At 39.2% G+C, this 25,644-nt stretch overlaps 1 protein-coding gene and 1 pseudogene across 12 annotated transcripts in view; one reads left to right on the top strand and one right to left on the bottom strand.

Annotated features, from left to right (window-relative positions):
- The window catches only part of KCNMA1 (potassium channel, calcium activated large conductance subfamily M alpha, member 1), a 762,545-nt gene extending 755,516 nt beyond the window's left edge, over positions 1-7,029 (top strand). For 7 of the 12 annotated variants that reach the window (XM_011928774.1, XM_011928759.1, XM_011928736.1 and 4 more), the window contains one exon: positions 6,264-7,029. In XM_011928774.1, coding sequence (XP_011784164.1) covers positions 6,264-6,288 — 25 coding nt within the window. In that variant the 3' untranslated portion in view covers positions 6,289-7,029. The remainder of the gene's footprint in view (positions 1-6,263) is intronic. The other 5 variants (XM_011928767.1, XM_011928729.1, XM_011928725.1 and 2 more) reach the window with 1 other exon arrangement.
- Positions 7,030-14,008: 6,979 nt separating this feature from the next.
- LOC105502953 overlaps positions 14,009-25,644 on the bottom strand; it is a 37,723-nt pseudogene continuing 26,087 nt past the window's right edge.

Genomic DNA, 25,644 nt, shown 5'->3' with positions numbered 1-25,644 from the left:
TTTACACAATCTGTTAGCAACTCCAATGAGATGATATTGTGATGGGAATGGAATGGGAACAGACTATGATATGAGATGGAATTTTGAGGTTTTCCTGGACTTTGGGCACACAGTCATGCCCCAGTGGTAGATAATTGAGAATTGACCATATGTGACTGATGTTAAATTTGATGATGGAGAAGGATCATTATTACTTCAATTTTATTTGCCAAAATTACTATATTATACTTTCCTTAATAGAGTGAAGAGTCTCCTCTATTGTTTTCTATTTGACTCAAAACTTCCCCTTCTTCTTTCAGTAGAACATCCGCTTACCTAGGAAGTGGGCATACAAGTTTCTTATTATTATATCTCTTCCTGTTCACTGCCCCCTGCCCCTCACTGCAAAAAAAAAAAAAAAAAAAAGAGAAAGAAAAAAATAGCAAGACAAAGAGAGAAAGAAAAGAAACAAGGAGGTAAGGGTAGAAAGTGAAAGAGTTCTTTGAAAAGAAAGTACATACATTTAAAAAGTTAGGAACTCTGTTATCTGCATCATTCTAGAAGAGAAGAAATTTGTAAGCCATTTAGTCCACCTTGCTTTGGGCTTTAAAAGGGGTGAACAATAATTAGGCTGGTAAACCAGAAGGCACGGTGAAGCCTTCTCAGTCTCAACACTCAGGTGATCATGGCATCATCACTGTCCCTAAAGTCTGCTACTCAGGGTTCTTTCCAAGGCCAGTTCAAATGGATAGAGAAAGCTAGACCCTTATACATACAGTTAAACTTCTGCCACAACTGGGAGAGGTTTCAAATTCTGTTCTGAATATTAAAGATTATGACCCAGATCCTTATCGTAGGTGCTCAATAAATATTTGATATAAATTGACTTTACATATTTTATACCTTTAACCATTTTCTATATTACCCTTGTCACCTTGTTTATTTTTTAAAAGAATATGAGTGCCTCTACATGCCTCATGATGGTGCTGTGCTGGTGCCACTTTCTCAAGCTGGTCATACGGCTTCCGAGAATGGGGAATAGCCCTGTAAGCTCAATGAGTAAAGAGACCGACTATGCCTCTTGGCAGCATTGTCAAGATCCCAGATGACCAGAAAAACCTTTTGCCTGGCTCTTCTGCAGCATGGGAAAAGCCTAAAGGTGTCTGCATCCCGATAGAGACAATTAAATCAACCTGCCAGGTTCCTATAGCAACAGACTCCTTGAAGGAGAAAGAGGAGAGTACAGAAACTCCAGGGCCTGTGGAAGTCAAGACAGGGTAAAAATCAATTTCTCAATCAGCTTCTTTCAGCCCATCCCTGCTTTGTCACAATATGATAAAGAAGTAGCTGTGGGCACCTGTCACTACACTGGCTGACTGTCTCCCATGCAAGATTGCATGCCCATTGCAACCACTGGAGGTGAGAGGGATTATCCCCTGCCACCCGAAAGGGATTAGTGAAGAATCTGTCCTCAAGGTGTTGGCTGGACCAAGGGCCACAGAGGAGAGCTGGAAGAGCTGTTTGCTCAAAGAATGGCAGAATCAGACTTTCAGTTAAAAGAGACAGAGTCATGGTAGCCAATTGCAAAGAAGTGAGAAGGATTTTCATAAACAGTAACTGCTTTTGTTCTGGTACAAATAATTTGTATCTCTAAGAAATAGGCATACTTTGCTCACAGACAGGAGAGGAGGTAGTATGTGTGGGTGGGGATAGTGGTGGCATCAGGGTTTGCTGGGCAGAGGAAGTGTGCCAGGCTGCCTATCACAAATGCAGGACAGGAAACCACACAGCATTACCCTTGAAGGTCGAAGCTTCTTGTTAGCCCTTACTGTTCTCCATAGTTGTCTCTCTCCAAACAGAATCTTTTCTTTTTGAGCCTTTTCTCTCTCAACCTCAGCTTGTGGTGTAGTGAGAAGAGGGCCAATTATTCCAAATGCTTTTGCTGTATCATCGTCTCCCCTTTTCTGCAATCTTCTCTAGGGAGTAGTTCTGTGAAAAGGCTAAAGCCCATGGCACTGACAACCCACAGAGCCAACAGAGAAGCTCAGTTCTCACAGTGCAGACTGTTTCTTCCTCTGCTGGTGGCAGCTCAGTCAGCCTAGCTCTGGGGCCCTTCCCTGCAAGAGCCCAGTCCTCCAGGGTGACCTGCAGCCCTGTGGCAGGAGGAGGTTTTGACCCTTTAAACCCTGTGATCTCAGTGATGAAACTAGAAATGCAAGAAACCGATGGCTCGCAGATGGGATAGGACGCCTGGTGGGTCAAATGCAATATTTCAAAGGCATAGAGGCACCCTGGGAGGGGAGAAACCCTAAGCTCCCCAGAAATAACACCAGGTTACCTATTCCTCTCCTTTACCTTCAAAACGAAGATGACCAACCAAATCCCCCTCTGTCACCTCTGCTGCCACAATCCGTGTTCTTCAGGATACACCCCGATATACACACCCCTACTCAACATCTCTGCTGAAGGGCATCATTTGTAATCACATTCAAGAGGTGCCACCCATCCTTTAGTACCGATAGTACTCAGACTAGTATTAAACTTACTGTAAAAGCTAACGCTTCACAACTGCCTTGGGCCAGGCACTCTCCTGAGCACTCTTCAGTTACCTATACAAACTCAATCTTCACAACAGCTTCAGATGGAGATGCTGTGTCTCCCTAAGAAAGATGCAGAATCTGAGAGGCACTAGAGTATGTGAAGTTAGCCACTGCGATATAATGCCCGCTAATATTATTAATAATACTCATAACCTTAACAACTCACATTTACTTACCATGTATCTGGACCTGTATAAGTGCTTCAAGGGTGCTAGCTCCATTTATCTTAACAACACTATTAGGGAATTTGTATAATCAGCCCTATTTTACAGAAAAGGAATGAAGCTAAGATAAATTTACTAATAACTTGTTCAGAGTCACGCAACTGGTATGTTAGCCAGATCTGCTTAACTTTCACCTCCTGCCCTGTGCTGTCTCCTTAGCCCATATCTCCTTGCTTCTTCACGGTGGACAGCTCATAGCATGGCTGGTCTTGATAGGTGACATGTCCCAGTGGCAGTGGCAATTGCTTTACCAGCATCTCTCTGCAGTTGTTTTCCAGATTTTTATCTTGTCCCACTAGCCCCTCCCAGCCACAAACTGAAATGCCTCTTCTTTCCTAACTCCACGAACTCCTGGCACGTCACACGTTGTACTCAGAACACTGACAACAGGCATCTCATCCTTAAGAAGCTTGTTAAGAAATGAGGCTATTTTTCTGTGGCAGTGAGGAAGCCCTCCCACCCCGATCAATTGCCCTTCTCATCTTAGAGATGAAAATAAAGCCCCTGGAAATCTTTCTGGCATGTGAGATGAAACAGGGAGCAGAGATAAACTCAGGGATTTGGATTTATCCTTGACCATGGCAGCATTCATTAGGGCTGCTTCCCTGAGTTCTCTTCCTGGTGGTCAATTTTGTAGCCACCCATTGGCGTTGTTTCTTCTTCAGAAGGCAAGACTCAATACATCAAATTGTCATTGTCCTACTTGCACTCTCCATGGATGCCAAATGGCTGGCGATCATTGAAATGTGTGTTCCTTGGAAGCGTGTTGGGAGAATCTCTTTGTAAAATACTGTTGCCACCAGACATTTTAGTAAAACACCCACAGCATTCATATAGTTTCATTTCCTGAACATCCTATATAACCAAGTCTCCAAGAACACACACATTTATATCTTAGGAGGCACCCAAATTAAACAGCTGTTTCTCAGGCATAAGGAAGACCTCAAGTCCTCACCACAATGTGTTTTAACACAGCTCATTCCTTGTGTCGAGACAGCATGGCCAAAACAAGGTCTACTCTGCTTAGATTCTGTTTAATGGCAAGAAATGTAAAAGGAAAGAGAGAAGCTTAAACGAGGAAATAATGCTCTCTTTCTTTCAGACAGCAGAAGGAAATTGATATTCTCTCTGCCGTGAAAGGTCAAAATGCCAACTTTGAATTGAACTGCAAAGACTAAATTCTGAACAATTATTCTCTGCAGCAGTTGTAAAAATTTCAGCAAATCGCAGCTGTCTTAGGTCTTTCACCCAAAAGACCTACTCATTTCCATCAGCTGAGTTCACTCTTCCAACCTGGCATGTCCAACCTAGCACTAAATCCCTTTGCAAAATCAGTCTGCATAACAGCATGGCCAAAAACTGAGGGCAGCTCAGGCAACCTGAGCGTAAACACCAGGCTCAACCTCTCTGAAAATCATCTTTACACATAAACCGCTGGAAAAAGTCATAGTTTGAAATTGTTTCAGCGGCCTGGCAATGCTTTTAAAACATGATAACCATCACACTTTACTCCTCTCTGAAAGGTTAGTTTAATCGTAGATCACAAAAAATTGGTTTCCACAAATGCATAATGGTTCATCTATGTCACACTTGAACTAAATGGTTTTTTAAATGGACCTGAAATTATTTTGATGTGTACACAGTCTTGGATTTCTATACAACCTTTTTTAACCAGCCCATCAGGAACCTTGCCTCTAAAGCCTCATTAATAATTCAGATGTGCTGATGACTTTAAAAGATCTATGGAATTGAAGCTTAGGGGAAAAAAAAAAAATCTCTGCTTGACAAAAAGATAAATGAATGTAGAAAGAAGCTGTAGGAGTCTGGCAAGCTGTAGATCATCTCAGAACAGATTGTAACTTTATCATTCTGTCAGGGGGAATAATTTAAAGCACTTAATCAGTTAGCTTCACTGTGAGGATGTAGCATTATGAATTCCTATCGTCCAATCTGTTCAAATCAAAGTGAACTTAATTATAATAGGTGAGCGAGCCAGAGCAGGAGGGGGATGGGGAGAATGAGGCAAGAGGTAGCAAGTTTCCTGTGGGGTAAACTGAGCTGCCGCATAAAAGTGGGGCAAGGCTTTGACTCAGGCACATCCCTGCTCCAGTGACAGCCCTCCTTGACATTGACAGCTCAGGGCCCTTGAAATAGCAGAAGGAAGAACTGAGGAGAAACAAGCAGAGTGGTCATGAGCTGATCATGGATACTTAATGTATAAATCATTAGCCAAACACGCACATACCCTCCCACCCCCAACGTCCCCTATCAAACCAGGTGAGCAGTTTTCACTATAGTGTCCATCCAGGACCACTGACAAGGCAGTTACAAATTGTTCTGGTAAGCAGAAAAAGCAGCTAGAGAGGCCATTGTCTCTATAGCAGTGGACGTGCTTGATAGCTTTTACCCTTTTGCTTTTCTTTCCCTAAGCTACTGAAGTGAGGCATATGATTTCCAAGTTAGAATGTCCTATTTGCCCAGTCCTTTCCTATCTATACACATGGCCAATTTCCCAGAAAATTTCAATCCTAGAAAGAGGCGGGGATGAGGGTTGAGTCTTGTAAAATAGCTTTGCATTGCGAAGAGGATGCTAGATCATTTTCATTCTCACCCCAGCCCCTGAACACCCTGACTCAGCATTCTCTCTCAGCCATTTCTGTATTTAGGGTGGAAATGAAATGCCAAGACTTCAATGAGCTCCCTTGTCGACAGCTTGGGTTATTATAGTCAGTTAAGATATTGCCACTTGGAACTCTATTCATAACTTTATACCAACACAGAGTTTTCTTTCTTGAAATAAAAGCCACCTCAAAATCCTCTTTAAAACATTGGTCGCTATTCTGATTTGCATAGATTTTTGGCCAGCAAAATCTATGGGTTTAGTTTAGACCCCCCCAAAGTGGCTACAAATGAAACAGGAGAGTGGTAAAGTTGAGACATGACTTTATGTGTATGTGTTATAAGCAAAGCCAAGGAAAGGCTGGGAGGTGGTGATTCTGTATAAGATTCTAGATCACTCGCTCTGCAGCAAGTGTGGTGGTGCCCTTCTGTTCCACTCGAATCAATAGATGCACACATCTCTTCTCAGGCACAATGTCTGTACCCAATGGCTGATATACGCAACATCCCTTCCCCACCAAACCTTTTCTGGCCACAAAATTAACTCCAAGGAATATTGCCAGAGTCCATTCTCCAACCCCTCCTTAGCCTCTGAGGTCCATTCATGGGGCCTCTGAGTCCCAGTGACACATTTTATTCATCGCTTGCTACCGGAAGCAGAGGTATGTTTCAGGTTCTGGGGTCCTCCCTACACTGCACTGTCTCTCTTAGCAATTAACTCACTGTCGGCTTCTATAGATTACCTTTTTGCGTTTTTCAATGAACTTTCCAAAGGCTTTGACTTAGGACTAATTAAACTTCTAATTTCTCCTTCTTGTTCTCTATCCATTTTGCCCTTTAGCAGAAAAGAAATGGTTTACAGATGAACCGGATAATGCCTATCCCAGAAACATTCAAATCAAGCCCATGAGTACCCACATGGCTAACCAGATCAACCAATATAAATCCACAAGCAGCTTGATTCCACCAATCAGAGAAGTTGAAGATGAATGTTGACTCCCAGGAGACCAGAACTATTTTTTTAAAGCCTGACAAACTTCATCAATGGTGACGTGACTTTTCTTCTTACATGCTGAATCACTGGTGGAAACGTTAGGATAAGCAAGAATTGCCAGAAAATAAAGTAGACAGATCTTTCTCTTTGTCTGCCTTGAATATTGCTTCCATGTATTTTGGAAAAGAAAATGATTTCATTTATAAATGAACATACTAAAATAGTCATGTATAGCCTCTAGCATTTTAAATTATTTTTATTTATTAGAAAGAAAATATATTTTTTCTTTTCTTTCCATTGTCAAATATCTTCCCTATATCTAAACAATGCAAACTCTAAATGAATAAGTGGCCAGACTCCTTAATGCATTTTTCTCTTCTTTCTCTCTTTTTCTTTTGAGGAGAATGATGGTCACCACCACAATTAATTGTAATTAATTTTAATGAATTATTAAAACAATTTTAAAATGGCCAACGATGTATACATGTATTTTAGTCAATTCAAAAAAAGAAGATGAAGGGGACAGGTGAATACCTGCTCCTCGCCTGGATGGGTGTGTATTTTGATCTGCATTGACACCAGCTCTTAATAAATGGAAACTTATTTATTTTCACAGTTGAAAGTCATATTTTTGTAGTTTTAGTTTTCATTCTGTAGTTCTCACCCCTTTGTTCATATTTTTAAAGGAAAGACCTTCTTGCTGCTTTTCTACAATTGGCAGATCAGGTTTGTCTGGCCAACTAAGGACACCAGGAGGGTTGTGGGCAAGCCTGGGATGTGGAAGCTGAGGACCAGATACGCACAAGGCATTGCTCTGTTTGCTGTTCTAGTGGTGGGGACTCCTACATGCTGTATGCTTCTCATTTTGTATTTCCAAACCACCTGAGCGAGTAATGTCAACTTCGGGAGGGTCTGGTGGACTTCCTCCCCACTCCCCAAGTCTCAGAGCTTTTAGCCTAGAAGTTTGTAAAACTGATCAGTAGTTTTACTTTACCATAGGGTATGAGAGGGCATTCATTCTTCTCACTGAGTTTTTGTTTAAAAACCAGGAAATTTCTACAATCATGGAGACAGATTTTAATTTGCATGCTCTCCTTTATTTAGTTGCTGGGGCCAAACACGTGAACTTGTTACAACAATTTAAAAAATAATAATAACAAAAGGAAAGCAATGAATGCACTTCATATAGACTGTTAGAAAAGGCCTTTGAAAATTACCAGCAGTGAAATCAAATATATCAGCCACTTTAAACTGCAGTCAAAAGATTTTTCTAGCCATCAGATGCAATTATGATGTCTCAGAGCTCTGCTGTCGCTTGCATGCTAGGTGTACAGTCTCCCGGCAACTGTTTTGTTCCAATCAACTTAGCAAGTCTTTCAACTTTAAAATTATCAGTCTTTGATATGATCATCAAGGTCTCTGGAGAAGCATGGATGTGATAGTGATTTCTATTTTCTTAAAAAAATGTAAACTGTGGACACTTAAAAGGAACCAAGCTAACCAAAGTATCTCCCCAAAATTTCATGATATCTAGTCCATTAACTCTTTGGACCATGACCTGTGGTACCTAGTTATGGTAGTGCAAATCAGATCAGAGCAAAGCAATGAGATCATCATGAAGACATATGTCCACTAAGTACTCCAATTACCAATGTAGGCAAAATGAGCTTCCACCTCTGTCCACTCCCTGCAGAGCCAATATAGTCGTGCTTCCACCTCGTAGGCATTGTCCTGCAGTGACTTGTTGGACTGTGGTTACTCTGTCGTCACATTTTGTAGAATTAGTTCTATAAAAGTATTGTGAATATAATGTATGTCCAATTGGATTGTTTAAAAACTACGTATAATTAATCACTAGCCTACTCAGCAGACTAAAATGACGTCAACAGTCTATATTCAGGCTTATAAACATTTCTTGGTTTCCAACAGAAGTCAAATGTGTTTGTGGGGAGAACCTTTTGCTAGGATTTTGACAACTTTCCTGAAAGCTAGGCCTTCTTTTACATAATGATTTTGCACTGGGGTCACCTTAGTACATTCACGTCAATCCACGCTCTTCTTTCCTTTGTGAATCATAGTGGGCTCTTCACTCCTGCTCCTAATAACCATCTCCGAATTTGTTAGAGCGATTTGGTCTCCTCTGGCAGGCTGTGGTGGCCACATAAAGGATCTTCCATTAGAGGGACACAGGACACAAAGCTCCACTTCCACTACCCTCTCTTCCCTGTGTCTCCCCTATCAAGGCAATCTGGAAGCAGAAATGCAAACTCCAACCCCACGACACATCCATTGATGCATTTGTGGCTAGAGATTTGAATCTAAACTTAAAAAAAAAAAAATCATAATAGGATCGCCTCCTACAGCAAAGGGCTCCTTGATTCATAAGCACCATCCCCCCACAAAAAACAAAACAAACTGGTAGAAATTCATTTTCTTAAGTAGAGCAATACGTTCATACTATGTTGCCTTTGTAATAATGAATTGTTCTGGCCTAGAAAACAAAATGAGGCGTTTTGTTAAGGAGGTAGGAAAATGGCTGGCTGTTGGGCCCTTTGGCAAAAGCTGGTGCCTGGTAAGTAGAAAGCGAAATGGAAGCAAGTAAGATTTGTGAAATCACTGGAGGGCTCAAGCAGATGCCAGAGCTTCTCCCTGGCTTGTTCCTACTCCCTGAGCGCTTTGGCCCTGAGTCCCATTCATCTCTGCTGAGACAGTCTGTCTTTCTGCCTACATCTGCCTGGGACCAAGGAGGGTCTTCTTTAGCACAGTCCACATTATGAGGCTCTGATTTCCCATCCCAGTTTAGGGCTCCAGAAAAGCCATTCTCCCAAACCAATGATTCTTGGGTGCTGTGGGAATCAAAGACTCACCAACAGGCTGTTCACAAAGCAGAAAATATCATCACCATCATCACCTTTCTCCTTGAGAAAACTTTTATTTTTTTCTCATCAATTTTATATTTTAGAATATCATCTTGAACCGTTACAAAACACCTTAAATAAAAGTGACTGTGACTAAGGCACATTGAAGAACATTCCAAAACTCTTTCTTCCCAAGGGTTCTGGCACCGTATGATGTACTTTGTAAAAAATTGATTGAAGATTTTAAATAAACAGGAAATTGGAAGTGTTTGTTAGGGTTGGATAAAGGAAAAGTGAAAAAGCGTAAGAAATCTGGGACATTTTCATGCTGAAAGGAGAAAAAGCACAAATTCCCTAGTCACCATTTAACATGAGGGTGCAAGAGCCGCATTTACAAACAACTAGCTATGATCTTTGAAAATGTTTTTAAAACTCTCTGTGTCTCAGTGACTTCATTTGTAAATGAGAGTGATTCATCTAGATGACTCTAAGGTCCCTTTCAGGTCCCAGGGGACATGATCTAAGTTAGAAGTGGGAACATGGGAGCGGCTGCCTCTTCTTGGCTAAACGTCTGGAGACCATTGTGTCCAGGGCTGGAATAATGGTCCTTTTTGCTGCATCACCCAGGCAACACTCCCAGCCTCACTCATGAGTAGTGAACATTTTCTGCTCTGGACGTAGAATAGGTAGGTTCATTCCTGGGCTTTTCACCTTAGAGTCTTTTTAGGTTCTAGATGCAAATTTCTCATTTCGGAGAAATGATAGTCACCGTCACAATTAATTGTAGTTAAGGGAAATGAATTATTATAACAATTTAAAAATGGCCAGCACCTGAATCATGTTGGTCAAATTTCACTGCCTGTTCTAGGGTTTTCTTCTCAATTTCATCCCTCCCTTCCCCTTTGTTTTTTTTTTTTTGGTTCAAGGCCCGGCTTCAGTTAATCCCTTCATCTCTATTCCATGTCTCCAATTCCTAGTATGTAACTAGAGGTTCAAGAGACCCCAAATTCCTGCCATTTTTCCCACTTATGTTTCCCCATGTGGATCTTCAGGAAGTAACCAGTCTTCCTTCTCACTTCGTTTCCTATCCTCTGTTTATTTGGTTGTTTTCTTTCATTAATAAACTAACCATCTCTTAGCTACTTACATTCATAAATGTAATTTTAATCTATTGTTTTATTGTCAAAGGGAACCTCATTGAAGGAAGGAAAGGCGAAATTGAGGAATAAAAGTAGGAAGGGAGAGAAACAAAGACTATCCAACCATTTGACTGAGATGTGAGCTGCCTTGACTCCTAGGAGACTAAGTAGATCTGTTCAGCTTGAGCACTGAGTTCCAGGGCAGAATCTGTCCATTTTCTGTTTTATTCTTACTTGCTGCTTTTGGAATGGTGGTAAAGCCACCAATCGCCATGACCCTTGAAAGAATCTTCAGTAATTAGGACTGACTCACCCTCTTTAAAAAGCAAAAGAAACAGAATTTACTTACAATCTTCTGGCAAATTACCTTTCTGCCCCTCTCCTCATTCCCAAAAGGCATTTTATTTTAATCCAGCAGAGATGATTTAGCATATAAATCCCAGGGTCATTTGAGGAGGTGATGATACTATTTGGATTTATTTATGAGAGAGTAGTAATGAGAAATGATTCCTAGACAGTCTGTACTAGTTTGGTCATATTGGTTGTTGAAGTGCAGTCTCTTCCAATTGGTTGTTTCCAATAAAGTATCAGTTGTTAATAATTTCAAGATTTCCATAAAAATAAGGAAACTTGGAAAACATTTTAAATTTTATTTCTTAAGAGACCACAGAGCCTAATTTTCAATTTTTATGGTAAGCTTGCTTAAAACATGTATAGAAAGAAGCCTATGTGCTCAAAGACAGAGGCACCTTTAGCCCTACAATGGTTGGAAGCTCCATGATGTCACAGCCCCACATGGATAGACTGGAGAAAAAATTCTGACTTAGACCACCTGTAGCAGACTTTCCTCTTTTGACATTTTTTTTTTTTTAATCACAGAAAGGACCTGAGACTCCTTATCTAAAGATAAGACAAACTTGGGGTATAGATTAAGAATCCAGGAAGACAGAAAAAAAGAAAAAGAAATAATAAGCAGTATTTTAAAATACCATCAGTTATGGGCAGGCATCTGGTACAAAGAGTAGTTCTTTGGGTTGGAAGAAAGAAGAGTTTGCATTGAACTCCATGGGCTGGTAAGAATGCAGAGGCATATAATGCTTGATGGGCTTTGGAGGCATTTCAATAGTAATTGGGTGACAGGACTGGAAAGATATGTAATATGAGGGTTTTCCAGGGAGATGGGACTAAATGGGCCATGATGTATTTGTAGGAATGGATTTCAATAGATTGACTATTTTGTCTACTGTGATAAGTTTGTGTAGGGGAACTGAGGAAAACTGAGATGTGACTTCATGGAAGGGGCTACAAAGTACAGTCTAAAGGCCTAGATAAAAGTTTGAAACTTGATTTAGAAAGTCATGAAAAGCCACTAAGAGTTTTAAGCAAAGAGTGATGGGGCAGCAATGGCTGTGCATTTTTCAGGTTGAAAGTAGTGAGATGTCAGTTCTTCCTGAGAAATATCATGTGAATGCACACAAAACTGAACATATTCTCAGCAGCAAGGAGTGCTAAAGGGTGCCCACTCCAAGTCAACAATTCACCGTGTGCAACACCCCCCTTCCTCACACATTTGGCTTTGCTTTCTGTCACAGGACCATCAGACGTAGAACGTCCTGACTCTCCTGAATTACTAGAATGTCAGCAACAAACTCACGAAGTAGATTAGAGGGTAGGAATGGATACATAAATTTTTAAAAATCGACCAATCATACTATTTTCTAGACAGTAATATAATAAGAACATGAGGCAGGACATCCACAAATTGTAAAGAATAATTAATAGTCCAGAACTGCCAAATAGGAATTTCCATTATGAAAACATCCTTGCAGCTAATCAGGTAGCCCTTGCTTAGAAACCTGTTAGCACCCGCTAAATATTTGTAAAAGGAGCGGGTGGGAGAGAAATGAGCACAATATAGGTACTGCCAGTACTGCCATCAATCAGCTTATAATACAACTGGAAAACATGCTCAAAGCGCCATTAGAAAAAGGATGAGCCCTAATGACATAGTTTCACATTCAATATGGTAGGAGATGAAACAAGGGAGAAATGGTGTGGTTTGAAGTGGTTCAGCAAGGTAGGATTTCTAGAGAAAGGGGGGTTTAGGAGTTAGATTAGTAGAGGGTCAGCATTCCAGGTATGAAGGCAGGATTATCTGGCATGTGGCAGGGTGGGTGATGTTCATCAGTAACTGCTAATTGATATTTACTGAGCAGCCGTTGTGTCCTCACGACTGTAAGGCTATTAGAGGAAGATAGCCCGCCTGCCTAACTGGGAACACAAGGCACACATATATTGGAAAGATCACATTGCACAAAACAGGTGTTCAATAAATAATTTTTTAATAAATGTGAACACTTAATAACAAATAAATGTTACGGATTGTAATAGTTGTAGAAGATTGGTTGGGATTGTAGTGACTGGATATGGGGCAATGGCTGTGGGTCTAGAGTATATTCATTGTGCAGTGAACACACACCTAATCTGTCCTCAAGGACAGAACCATGTGGAGGAATAGGAAAACGAGAAACAGGCAGGAAGGGGAGGCCGTGAGTACAACAGCTAAGAAATGTTATATTGGGTTCATCCAGAGCAGGAAAAGCTGAGAGCTGTCCATGAGAGAAGGCCCCACAGGCAAGGGGAGTGGGACAGGGGAGTGAAGGAGTGGGCTACAACAGGCCCTGCAGATGTAGAAGCCAGATCCACAGAGGCACTTAGAAAGTGAGGATCCTGGATGAATTATTTTACAGAGAAAGTATAGGTTTAGATCAGCTGGCAGATGTGTTTGTAGGCTAAAGTCATGTTTTTCAGGACTAAAAAGGAGCAAAATAAGTAGACCTTCTTGGGACAGGAGATCTAGGGTACGCCAGAACCAGGAAAATGAGAAATAAGAGGGGAATTTTAAGAAAGAGAGGGCAGATCATCTATGAGGCTGGAGATGAAAGGTTTTGGAGATGGTGATGCAGAAGTCAAAGGATTCACTCGAAGGACTCACTCTGCTTATTTGTCCATATTCCCAGAGCTTGTCATGAGGTCTGGCCCAGGTGGGCAGTCACTCAGCCACTATGTGTCACTGTGGCTGCCATGGTGGATGGAGGCTGGACAGGTAGTGTGGTGATTGGCAGTCTTTCTGGAGGACTCACAAGGGAGGGGTTTCAAGGTGGGCATCTCCTTTCACATTCCCGTCCATGTCTGCACTGTTCTTCTTCCCTCCCTGAACAGCACACACCCTGCACACTTAGTTTTGGGGGTATGAAAACAAATGCTACAACCACATTGCTTTGGCGGCTTTTCTGAACAGGCAGTGTGAGAAGAGATGTTCTGGCCAGGTGAAAGTGGACTTTATCTTTAGGTAGGTTTTTCAGTTTAGAAAGGTTTCCTTTGCTTATCCCTTGAGGACTTCTGTGCTGCTGCTTCTCCTCTGTCTTGCTAGTTAACAGACCAGGGGCAGAAGTGACACCTATGCTCTTGGCCTTGCCTGCCTTGGGAAGCACTACTGGGCCCCACTGTTTAGAATCTTAGATGGAAATGTACACAAGGCACTGGCACACACCTGCCAGAGTGACCCAGTGCTTCTCTCCCATGGGACTCAGGGTCAGCATGGGAAGGCTGCTGGCAGGGACAGGAGTCCCACCCGCAAGGTAGACTGAGCCTCACTTCCACACAAAACCAGAATCCCATCCTCCCCAGAGTGCTCGCTCTCCTCCCCTTCCTTCCGCTTAATACGGTCTGACATGCCTTTGACCAGAACTGCAAAATTTCAAACATAAACCCAGATCTGTTGGGAAATCCTAATTAAAAACGTTCCATTCCCAGGTGGCACAATCACATCCTGCCTAAAACTTCTGGCCCACATCCCACCACCCAGATGTTGAAAAGAAACCTTTCTCTGCCTAACACCAAAATCTGCACTTCAAGGTTTCTTTAGGGGACAAAGCAAAAAAAAAAGTACACATATGCAGAGTTCAGCCTACATGTTCATTAAGGAAAAAGAGCGTGGCTTATTCATCTTTTGATCTTTGTTGGCATTATGATTATGATTATGATTAATTACTCTGACCTGACAGGAATTGAAGAAGAAAATATATGCTGGTGCTCTGAAATGATCTACCCAACTCTGTCATCTGTAACAACCAGTGATAACTCTCTTGTCTTGTAAAAAGGGTTTGTACATAACTTGTACATGGTTTCATTTTGTATTTTTCGCAGATTAAAAATTTATGTATTTGTGTTCTAAAACAAGGAGTGTTTCTTGTGTCTTTGTAGCAGTCACATGCCATGGGGGTGAGAGGTGGGCTGGGGGTGGTGAGGTCCCTGAGTTCTAATCAGTCTGCTTTTGTCTCCTCCCTCCACACTCCTCCATGAAGGCAAAGTTGTGGATTGATTGAAATCATGAGCTTCCCTTTGCAGCTTCAAGTGCAAATAGACCTCCCCACCTCCATGGTCTTCAAGGAGCCAGTCAGTGGGTGCTGCTTAAGACTGCAATAGCCGTGGTGGAGAGGAAGAGCTGCTGTCATTCAACGTAGTGCCTGAGAGCCCTACATAGCCACCCTGGGGCCAATGGGACAGGTGCTCCTGCAGAAGGCTCCAGCAAGCAGGGCACTAAAGAAATGCACATCTTTCAATAGGTCCTTGAAAAGCTAAAGCATTTCTCCCCTCAGCCACCCACTCTCAAGCTAGTTACCATTTCCTGCCATTTGCATAGACAAATGGTGTTCTTTCCCCTGCATTTAGCTTATCAAAACTCAGGACAATCTGCTAAAGGTTTGACTCATCCTACTCCACACTCATCCCCAACAGGGCAAGAGATGGACATTTTAAAAGCAGAAAAAAAAAGAAAGAAAGAAAGAAAAAGCCCTTAAAAACGAATCCTGCCATGTTGGGCCATGCTCTAAACCTTCTTCAGAACCTTCAGAGTTTGCACTCTTTTCAGGGGCCTGGACTCCCAAGGGCAAAGCTGGTCCAGCCTACAGAAAGGGAAGGACCTGGAGAATGGGAAAAAGCCATCCAAGGTATATAGATGTGATGTGTAGAATGTGTTGGGATTTAATGTAGTCTAGAGATGGTTTTATTTGCTCATTAGCCAAATATTTACTGAATAGCTATTATGTTAACAGTCCTCTGCTGGGAGCTGGGAAAACAACAGTGAGGAATTCTATGATTCCAGTTCTCCAGTCTTGGGGAGGGTTGGGATCAACAAATAAACAGGTGATAGCCATGTATTAAAAACTGATCTCTAGGGGAAAGCACAGTTTGCCATTGGGAACACATCAGAGGGGCACTTAGCTATTTGAAGAGGAGTATACCAATTGATAGAAATTTTAAAAAACAAATCCCCCTTCTACCTAAGCCAATATAAGTCCCAACTGGAACTTATTCCCAGTGGTCAGCAAATGCAGGTTTACCTGTCAGAATGTGCCAGTTCCTGATAGTCCTTTGCACTCCAGTTTCTCAACTTGCCTTCTCCAATATTTGCTAACAAATCTGAATGTTGTTGAGGAATGTAATTGCAGAGCATATGGTCCCCATTAGTTAGGCAAACTCCACTGCCAAATTCAGCTCCAAGGAAGGAGTCTGCATAAAGGATGAAGTATTAGGAAAACATTGACAGTGACAGAGAAGGCAAATAAAAGAGATGAGACAGTAAGTTACAAAATAGCAGGCTCGGCAAACCCAGCACAATGAATGTGGAGCATAATTTTCCATTTGTTGAGAAAACAATATATGTGAATTTGTACTAAAATCTCCCTGTAGCAAAAATCAAAGTAGACCATTCACCAGAATCAATGTTAACTGCTTTGCAATGTCAGATAAGATAGATTCTGCTTGGGAGAAAAACATGGGTGGAACAGAATAGACAGTCTGCTAAGGAAATAAAGCATGAGTGACATCAAAATGTAAATATAGACTTAACGCTATTTTAAATGTTACTGGACCAGCCTTTGAGAGGAGAAACAGAATCTTATGCTTAATAACGTCTCACATTCAGAGAGTATAAAAACATAGGCTAAATATAGTCAGACATGAGGTCCCCTAAGATCCAGGAAAGAAGATACGACAAGATGAGAGCCTGGGGCTTCATCGGGCAGAAGGCAGATTCCCCAGACCAGTCAAGCTTCTGAAAATCAAAGAGGGACCAGGGCTGAACCTGAACCTAGACTCAGCCTGGCTGCTTGGCCTCCTCTCCCAAGCAGCTGATGCTATGGGTCCTTCACCCCAAAGCCTACCACAAGCTTGCTGGTTTTTAGTCTATTGTAATTAACTCACCCTAATTCAACAATTTTTTTTGTGAAAAAGCACTTTAATTAGGTGTTTCCAAAAATAATTAACTTCAGTTTTTTCTGGAGTCAAACAATCTCTTTCCTTCACTTCCATTTCTCTGGTTAACATATTGTTTAATTCAATTGCATACTACGGTAACAAGTAGAGATGTTTAAACAAGCTCGGGACTGCTGGTCAGCTCACCTGGTGAAATCCCAAGGACACAGGTGAAGTAAGGAGTTCTGTGCAAGGCACACAATTTCAATACACCACAGAAAGCCATTAACTTGTTCACAAGAGAAAGGAGACAGACATCAGCTAATCCAGCTAGTGGATAACTGGTGCTTATTTAAGAGTGCTTCTAAGGGAAATGACTTTTAATACCTACAAATGGGTGACTATTGAAGTGAATTTGTTCACCCATTCCATGGAGTGCCAGTAAAAAAGATGAGTTAGGCCAGGCGCGGTGGCTTAAGCCTGTAATCCCAGCACTTTGGGAGGCCGAGACGGGCGGATCACGAGGTCAGGAGATCAAGACCATCCTGGCTAACACGGTGAAACCCTGTCTCTACTAAAAAAAAAAAATACAAAAAACTAGCTGGGTGTGGTGGCGGGTGCCTGTAGTCCCAGCTACTCGGGAGGCTGAGGTGGGAGAATGGCGTAAACCCGAGAGGCAGAGCTTGCAGTGAGCCAAGATCGCACCACTGCACTCCAGCCTGGGCGACAGAGCGAGACGCCGTCTCAAAAAAAAAAAAAAAAAGATGAGTTGGACTTAATTATTACATATTAGGGGTTGGTGAACTGCGTCTTGAAGGAAAATGCAGCCTGCCACTTGCTTGTTTTCTAAATAAAAGTTTTATTGAAACACAGCTATGCCCATTCATTTACAAATCATCTATAGCTGAGTTTCTGATACAACAGCAGAGTTCAGTATCTGGGATAAAGGATAAGGTTCATAAAGCCTAAATATTTACCATCTTACTTCTCACAAAAAAAATTGTGCTGACTCTTGGTCTATATTGCTTACAGGGAGAAAATAAAATGTATAGTAGAATCCCATTTGTGTTAAACAATTAGGTTTATTTATTCATCATTAAAATTGGGGAGGAAATAAGGTCAAGTCACAAGCAGTGATTATTAGAGTAGTAGGAAGCAAAGTGGAAAAATTAAGAGACAGGAAGGAGTTTTGCTTTTCACTTTACACATTTCCGTTTTATTTAGGTTTGTGTAGATCAAACATGCATAATTTTTACTATTGGAAAAATGTTAAAAATAATTCTTTTAGGAAAATTAATAAGTAAGTTTAACTAGCTAACAAAATAAATTTATAATAAATAAGAGCCTATGGTTACCCTGAGTTTAAGTGGCATTACCAGGATGGGAATGCAGTTCTTTTGACTCCAAAGACCATTCCAGAGCTCTACATCTCGTAGCTGCCAGTTTCCAAGTGGCCTGTATAAAGCAGGAAAGTGTGAGACATAGTGACAGTTTATCCAGTACTCTGAGTTTGCTGCTTTGCCACAGTTGTTGAGCTCTGGACCTGCCAGGCTAGCAAGCAGGAGTCTCATTCCCCAACAAACTGTTCTTCCTGTAATTGCATCCCCAGCACCAATGCAGCAGCAGGAGAACTCTACTTGCCCACAGAAGGAGGCTGCAGGCCTGAGCTACCTAACTCCAAGGCTCTGCCTACATTCATCCTCAGCGCTGAACTCAACAGCACCGCACTGGGTCCTGACCTCATTCTATTTTGTGCAGTCCTTTTTACATCAAGGCATCTTCCCAAAAAAGGATACGCCCTCCAAAAATCTTTTATCTATTAATTAATTAAAGTAAAATTAATTGAGCACAATCGATTATGCATGCAATTGGCACACATTTTAAAGATACAGAATAAACAGTGAAAATAAATTTCCCTCCCATTTCTGTCTTAAACATCCAGCTCCCCTCCCTAAGACAACCATGGTTAATAGTTTCTTCTTCATCCTTCCAGAAAGTCTTTGCATATGCAATCATAATCCAAACATAGCATGCTATATACTTTAAAACACTTTAAATACACTCTATATATCTTTTTAAAACAATTTAATGTGTAGATTTTTTGGTCCATCCATCAATCTTCCTAAGGGCTGCATAGTATTCCATATAAAAATCATCTATTTAACCTTTCCCCTATTGATGATTATTAGGTTGTGTTTATTCTTTGGCTATTTCACCCACAAATGTAAGCATAGCAGTAGGTTAAATTCCCAGAAATGGAATTGCCTTGTCATTAAAAAAAGAAAAAGTTTTAAGTGCAGTTGTAGTTGATTTGCCAAACTATCCCCCACAGAAGATGTTATAAATCATAATTCTACCCTCTACCCTGGCATTCTGGCTTTCTGTACCCTCTTCAACATGGGTTATTATATTAACCAAGATGCTTTTCACTGTAAGTAATAGAATGTCCAACTAAAAATTAGTTATGGAAATGGAAAGTCCATAGGTGTGCTAGTTATAGAGTAGTTGATTCAGCAGCTCAACCTTGTTACCAAGAACCTAGGAGCTTTCCATTTTTATGTTCTATTGTCTTCTTCAGCACACTGACAATGGCTGTGCTCATTGCCAAAGGACAGCTATGACTACTGTAGCGGTCACATACAAACAAAGCAAAGTTCTATAAAAGAAGAAGAGGCTAGTTTTTCTCACAGGACTTTTTTTTTTTAAATTGAAGAAGAAACATTTTCTAGAGTCACCTAGTACACTTTCTTTTGGATCTCATTGGCCAGAATGAGGTCCCATGACCACACTCAAAATAATAAAAGATTTGATATGAAAAGGGTATAATAATTACATGTTTGACTTAGACTTTGAGCCTCCCATGTTAGATTGGGAGTGAGACCACCTCTTCTACTGCTTGAGTGGGGAATCCAGCAAGCAAAAAAGAAGGAGGAGTGGTCATAGAGCAGGCCACCAAATAGTGGCCAATCTGAGATTTGAAAGTAAATTTTCATTTCAACTACATTTAAATTTTTAAATTATGAGCAAAGTTGAACATCTTTTGACATTTTGTTGCCAATTTTTCCATTTATATTTCTCTAACTGAACTTCCTATGTGATTTACTTTAAAGTTATCCAGTTTTTAAATTTCTTAAATAAATTTCTTTTTAAAATTTCAAAACTAGCATATGCTCACCATTTTCACTAAACAATGAAAATATATTTATATTTAAAGTAATCTCCTCAAACCTCCTTTATATTTTCCACCTCTCCATTGTGAAACCAATGCAAATGTATAAAATAGGTGGGGAAATGTTTAACAATTTTTTGGCAAATAAAAAGCTCGTATTACAAACAAGATTTTGCAACTTGCCTTTCTTAATTGAAAATATATAAATATATTCCCTCCAGATTAATAGATATAATTAACATCCTTTTAATTAATGTATCCTTTAATTAACTTATCTATTGAAAGTAGTAAAATAACAAAATTAAATTTTAAGAATAAAAAGCAATAGAAAACTAATATTCTAATTTATGTATAGATCTAAGTTAAAAGTCTACCCACTTTTTATTCAGGTGTTTCCTATTCTTTTTCACCCTCTGGAGTTCCTTTCTCTCTGATAGGACCACCGTTTCCCCGAAGAGACACAAATGAGCAGGTAAGTGGAATCTAGGATGAGGCCAAGGCTAAAAGTTTTAAGGATTGTCATCTGTAGGTCAGAGTCTCCCTGCCCTGCCAAACTCAAATAACTCTTGAATACATTGGAGGAAAAGCTGCTGTTAAAAGAGTGGTGCTAGGGGCATTAAAAATGAAATATAGAGGAAATTTCTGAAGTTTCAGAACTATCACACCTACACAAAGCAAACATAGGTATGTAGTTTACTAAATTATAGATGAACCATCAAAAGGGGCAACAAAAAATAGAAAATATGATGGCAAATCTGAGACAAACATATTATATAAGTAAATAAAAATGGGCTAACATTATTTTTTTAAAGACCTATGGTGGAAAACTAAACCCAAAAATTATGCTGCATAAAAATGTTATCAAAAAATAAACTTTATTGCAGCACTACTTACAATAGCAAAGACATGGAATCAACCCAAATGCCCATCAATGATAGACTGAATAGACAAAATGTGGTACACATACACCATGGAATACTATGCAGCCATAAAAAGGAATGAGGTCATGTCCTTCATGGGGACATGGTTGGAACTGGAAGCCATTATCCTCAGCAAACTTACTCAAGCACAGAAAAGCAAACATCACATGTTCTCACTGTAAGTGGGAGCTGAACAATGAGAACACATGGACATAGCGAGGGAAACAATACATACTGGGGCCTTTTGGGGGGGGTGTAGTGGGGGGAGGGCGAGCATTAGGAAAAATAGCTAATGCATGCTGGGCTTAATACATCGGTGATGGGTTGATAGGTGCAGTAAACGACCATGGTACATGTGTTAACATATGTAAGAAATTTGCACATGTACTTCAGAGCTTAAAATAAAAATTAAAAATTAAAAAAGGAGCTTAGAACAGTTGAAAGTAAAAGCATATGCAAAGGCATTTGGATCAATTAGAATTTTTGGTTTAAGCAGAGAATAGCAGATTCATAATATCAGATAATGTTAACATCAAGACAAAAATTAGTGAACAAGAAAAAGCATGGTACTTTTTGTGATAAAAGTGCAGTGTAATCACACAATCACAGATACCAGACTCCAATTATCACAGCATCTAATTCTGTAAAGCAAAAATAGGAGGGAAATTCAAAATATTCGTGAAAAAACTGAATTAAAAAATAAAAATTAAAATCATAAATTTTATTTATCAACATGAACTCCATCAAGGTCAAGACACTTTATAAGTGATGATACCAGCTCTTAGTCCATCCCTAAAGAACTGAGGGTGCTGGAAATTTAACCATATTAATGCGGTCTATGTTGCATTACTAACTGAAGGAAAATGGGTGCCCTTTACAGACTTTTTAAGATTAGGAAACAAAAAGAAGTCAAAAGGAGCCAAATAGGGCTGTAAGGCGATGCCTAATTATTTCCTAATGAAATCCTTACAAAATTTACCTTGTTTATGAGAGGAATAGGAGCACTGTCATGCTGGAGAAGAACTCTCTGGTGAAGTTTCCTCAATATTCTTCTGCTAAAACTTTGACTACCTTTCTCAGAATACTTTCATAATGAGAAGATGTTGTTGTTCTTTGGCCCTCCAGAGAGTCAACAAACAAAATGCCTTGAGCATCCCAAAAAACCGTTGCCATGAACTTTGCCTTTGACCAGTCCACTTTTGGTTTGACTGGACCACTTTCACCTCTTCGTAGCCGTTGCTTTGATTGTGCCTTGACTTCAGCATCATACTGGGAAAGCCATGCTTCATCTCCTTTTGCAACTCTTCAGAAAAACGCTTCAGGATCTTGATCCTGCTTGTTTAAAATTTCCATTGAAAGCTCTATTGTTGTTTGCAGCCAATCTAGGAGCAAGAGTTTTGGCACCCATCAAACGGAAAGTTTGCTCAGCTTTAATTTTTCAGTCAAAATTGTGTAAGCTGAATCCATTGAGATGTGGTGTTGACTATTATTTCTGCTGTTAATCATTGGTCCTCTTCAATTATTGCACAAACAGTATTAATTTTTTCCATGCAAATTGATGTAGCTGGTCTGCCACTGTGGGCTTCACCTGCAACATCATCTCATCGCTTCTTAAAACAAGTTATCCATTTTTAAACTGCTGATTTCCATAGGGCATTCTCCCCATAAACTTTTTGTAAAGCTTCAATCATTTCACCTTTCTTTCACCCAAGCTTCACCACAAATTTGCTGTTTGCTCTTACTTCAATTTTAGCAGAATTCATGTTACTCTGATAAGGGCTCTTTTCAAACTGATGTCTTACCCTTCTTAGTGCCTCAAACTAGATCTGTTCAGACATGTTATAAGAAGTTAGTACTAATTTATTTTTGTGCCAAAAATGTTTTGAAAACCATGCATAGTTTTTTCATAGTATGCATTTTCATAAACATTTCCAAGACTGCTCGTATATAAAATGTGGGGAGGAATACTTAGAAGCAATTATTAGTAGGAGATATTTGCTAATCTCTCTTATTCCATGAAAGATTGAATGAATAAAAATAAGCAAGACTATGAAAGATTCAACATTGTTAATAAGATAGATTCTATATGTAAGTTTTATAATTAAGTATGTATATATGTTATGTGGACATATGTATGTGTCTGTATATATGTGTGTATTTATATATACATGTATAATTATATAATGAAAACAGAATACATTCCCTTTTCATGAAGCATTCTTAAAACTCTACCACCTACTATTCTGCAAAATAACAGTATATTCTAAAAATAGAAATTGTACACATTATTTAGTGCAAGAAAATTGATAACTAACAACAAAATCAGAAAGAAAAATAAACTTACCAGCTGGAAATTAACTATTTTAAAGCAAAAATCAAAGCCAAAATTGGAGATTATGCAGAAAATGATAATAATAAAATACTTTATATTACAATCTATAGAATGCTGCTAAAACACATCAAAAAGGAAAATTCATGTCTTTAAATACATATATTTAAGCAAGAAATAATAAGTTCCACATACAATACAAAAAGTCAGAAAGAAAGTGAATGAAATCAACTTTAGACAAGAAAATAAACTGAAAAATATTAAAGCAGGCATTAATGTACCAGACAACAAAAAGTTACAGAACTAATGCATATACAAGAGCAATTCTATGAAAACAAAAAACAATGATATAACAAAGGAGAAAGTACAAATTCACAAAAATATAAATGGTAAATAACTATAAAAACAAATAATATGAATCTCGAGTGTGTTTAACTCTGTAAAAGTAAATTTGAAAATCTGGATGAAAAGAAAATCTCAGGAAAATATAAACTGGTACTTAGAAAAGGGATAAGCAGAAATTAACCTATTGCCCTGGGAAAAATAGAGGCCATTGTTGAAGCACACACACCGGAAATAAAAAATGTGTTAGGCCTAGTAATTTGTGGGTGAGTTCCACCCAAAATTTAAAAACAGGTATTTTCAATGCTATTCAAGAGCATAAAACAATAATGCTTTCAATTCTTTTTTTTTTGAGACGGAGTCTCGCTCTGTCGCCCAGGCTGGAGTGCAGTGGCCGGATCTCAGCTCACTGCAAGCTCCGCCTCCCGGGTTTACGCCATTCTCCTACCTCAGCCTCCCCAGTAGCTGGGACTACAAGCGCCCGCCACCTCGCCCGGCTAGTTTTTGTATTTTTTAGTAGAGACAGGGTTTCACCGTGTTAGCCAGGATGGTCTCGATCTCCTGACCTTGTGATCCGCTCGTCTCCTGACCTTGTGATCCGCCCGTCTGCTTTCAATTCTTTTATGCAATGTTCAAAACATTGTTTACAAAACCTGACAATTACAGCAAAAAAATTAGAGACCAATTTCACTTACAAATATTAATTCAAATATAGTAAATATGAAAATAAAGCTTGCAACATATGTATAAAATACATGCTTCAATATTAGGAATTATTACAGTGTAATTCTCCATACTAACAGGTCTGAGGTGAAAAGAATATTGTAATTTCTATATATGGTGAAAGAGACTTGATAAAATCTAACACCTTGATCAAAAATCATAATAAAGTAGGTAATTTTCTTAACATTATAAACAATATGCGTTTTAAAAATCAGCATTAGATATAACAAAGCAACTACAGAACTCTTCCCATTCCAATAATGATTCCAGAAAGAAAGTTTAAGAAACTCAGCTTTGCTTATTACATCTAGCTTATTCTATTAGACAATTTAAAAAGTGAGATGCCTTTAAAAATTGGAATGGAAACAAACTTTTATTATTTGCAGATTATGATTATATCTACGAAAAATCTAAGAAAATCAACTGGAAATCACTAACAAATTATAAAAGAATCAAATAAGTTGGGTAAAAAAAACTAAACTGCGAAAGAGAATAGTCTTCCTAAGTACAATTATGAAATAAAAAAATATAAAACTATTAAGAAGTAAAAAAGTATAAAACAATTAAAAATAAAATATTAATTAGCTTAAAATAAATATTCAATAAAAAATACTCAATATTATTAGTCATCACGGAAATGTAAATTAAAACTACAATGAGAAACAACTTCATGTACACTACGATGACTATTATAAAAGACTGACAATACCAAGGGCCGTGAGGATGTGGAGCAACCTAACCTTCCATACATTGCTGGTGGTAATGCCACTTTGGAAAACAGTTTAGTAGTGCCTAGTAAAGTTACAGATGTATTTTTTATTAAAAAGAGACAATTCCACTCATAGTAAAAAACCAGATATTCACAGCAGCTTTATTCATAATAACCCTAAACTGGAAACAATTCAAAGCTTATTGACAGGTGAATGTATAAACAAATTATAATGTGTTTATGCTATTAACTACTGTACAGCAAAGAAAAGAAATGAACTACTGATGCATATAAGAATATGGATAAATTTCAAAAAATATTATATTGACAAAATAAGCACAACAAAAAAGATACATACTGTATGATTTCATTTATATAAAACTCTAGAAAAACCTCTATAGTGATAGAAAGCAGACATGTGGTTGCTTGGGGAAAGGCAAGAAAGGAGAAGATTGATTAGGATATGATATGACTGAAATTTGGGGGTCATAGAAATTTTCTATACCTTTATTGTGGTGGTTGTTACATGGCTGTATAAATGTGTCACAATTAATGAAATGCACAGTTAAAATCAGCGCATTTCATTGTGTGTAAACTATACCTCAGTATAGTTGACTGAAAAAAAAGACAAATTATAAAATGACAATAATCAAAATTGTGTAGTACTGATGCTTGACTTGACCAATTAGAGAGACAGAACAGACAGACAAGAAATTCTTCCCATATATCTAATCATTTAGCATATGAGAAAGATGGTATTACTTACTAGTGAAGGAAAGGT

This window comes from Colobus angolensis, unplaced genomic scaffold, assembly GCF_000951035.1.
Source record: "Colobus angolensis palliatus isolate OR3802 unplaced genomic scaffold, Cang.pa_1.0 Scaffold12, whole genome shotgun sequence".
NCBI lineage: Eukaryota > Metazoa > Chordata > Mammalia > Primates > Cercopithecidae > Colobus > Colobus angolensis.
This window is presented reverse-complemented; position numbering and strand designations above follow the sequence as displayed.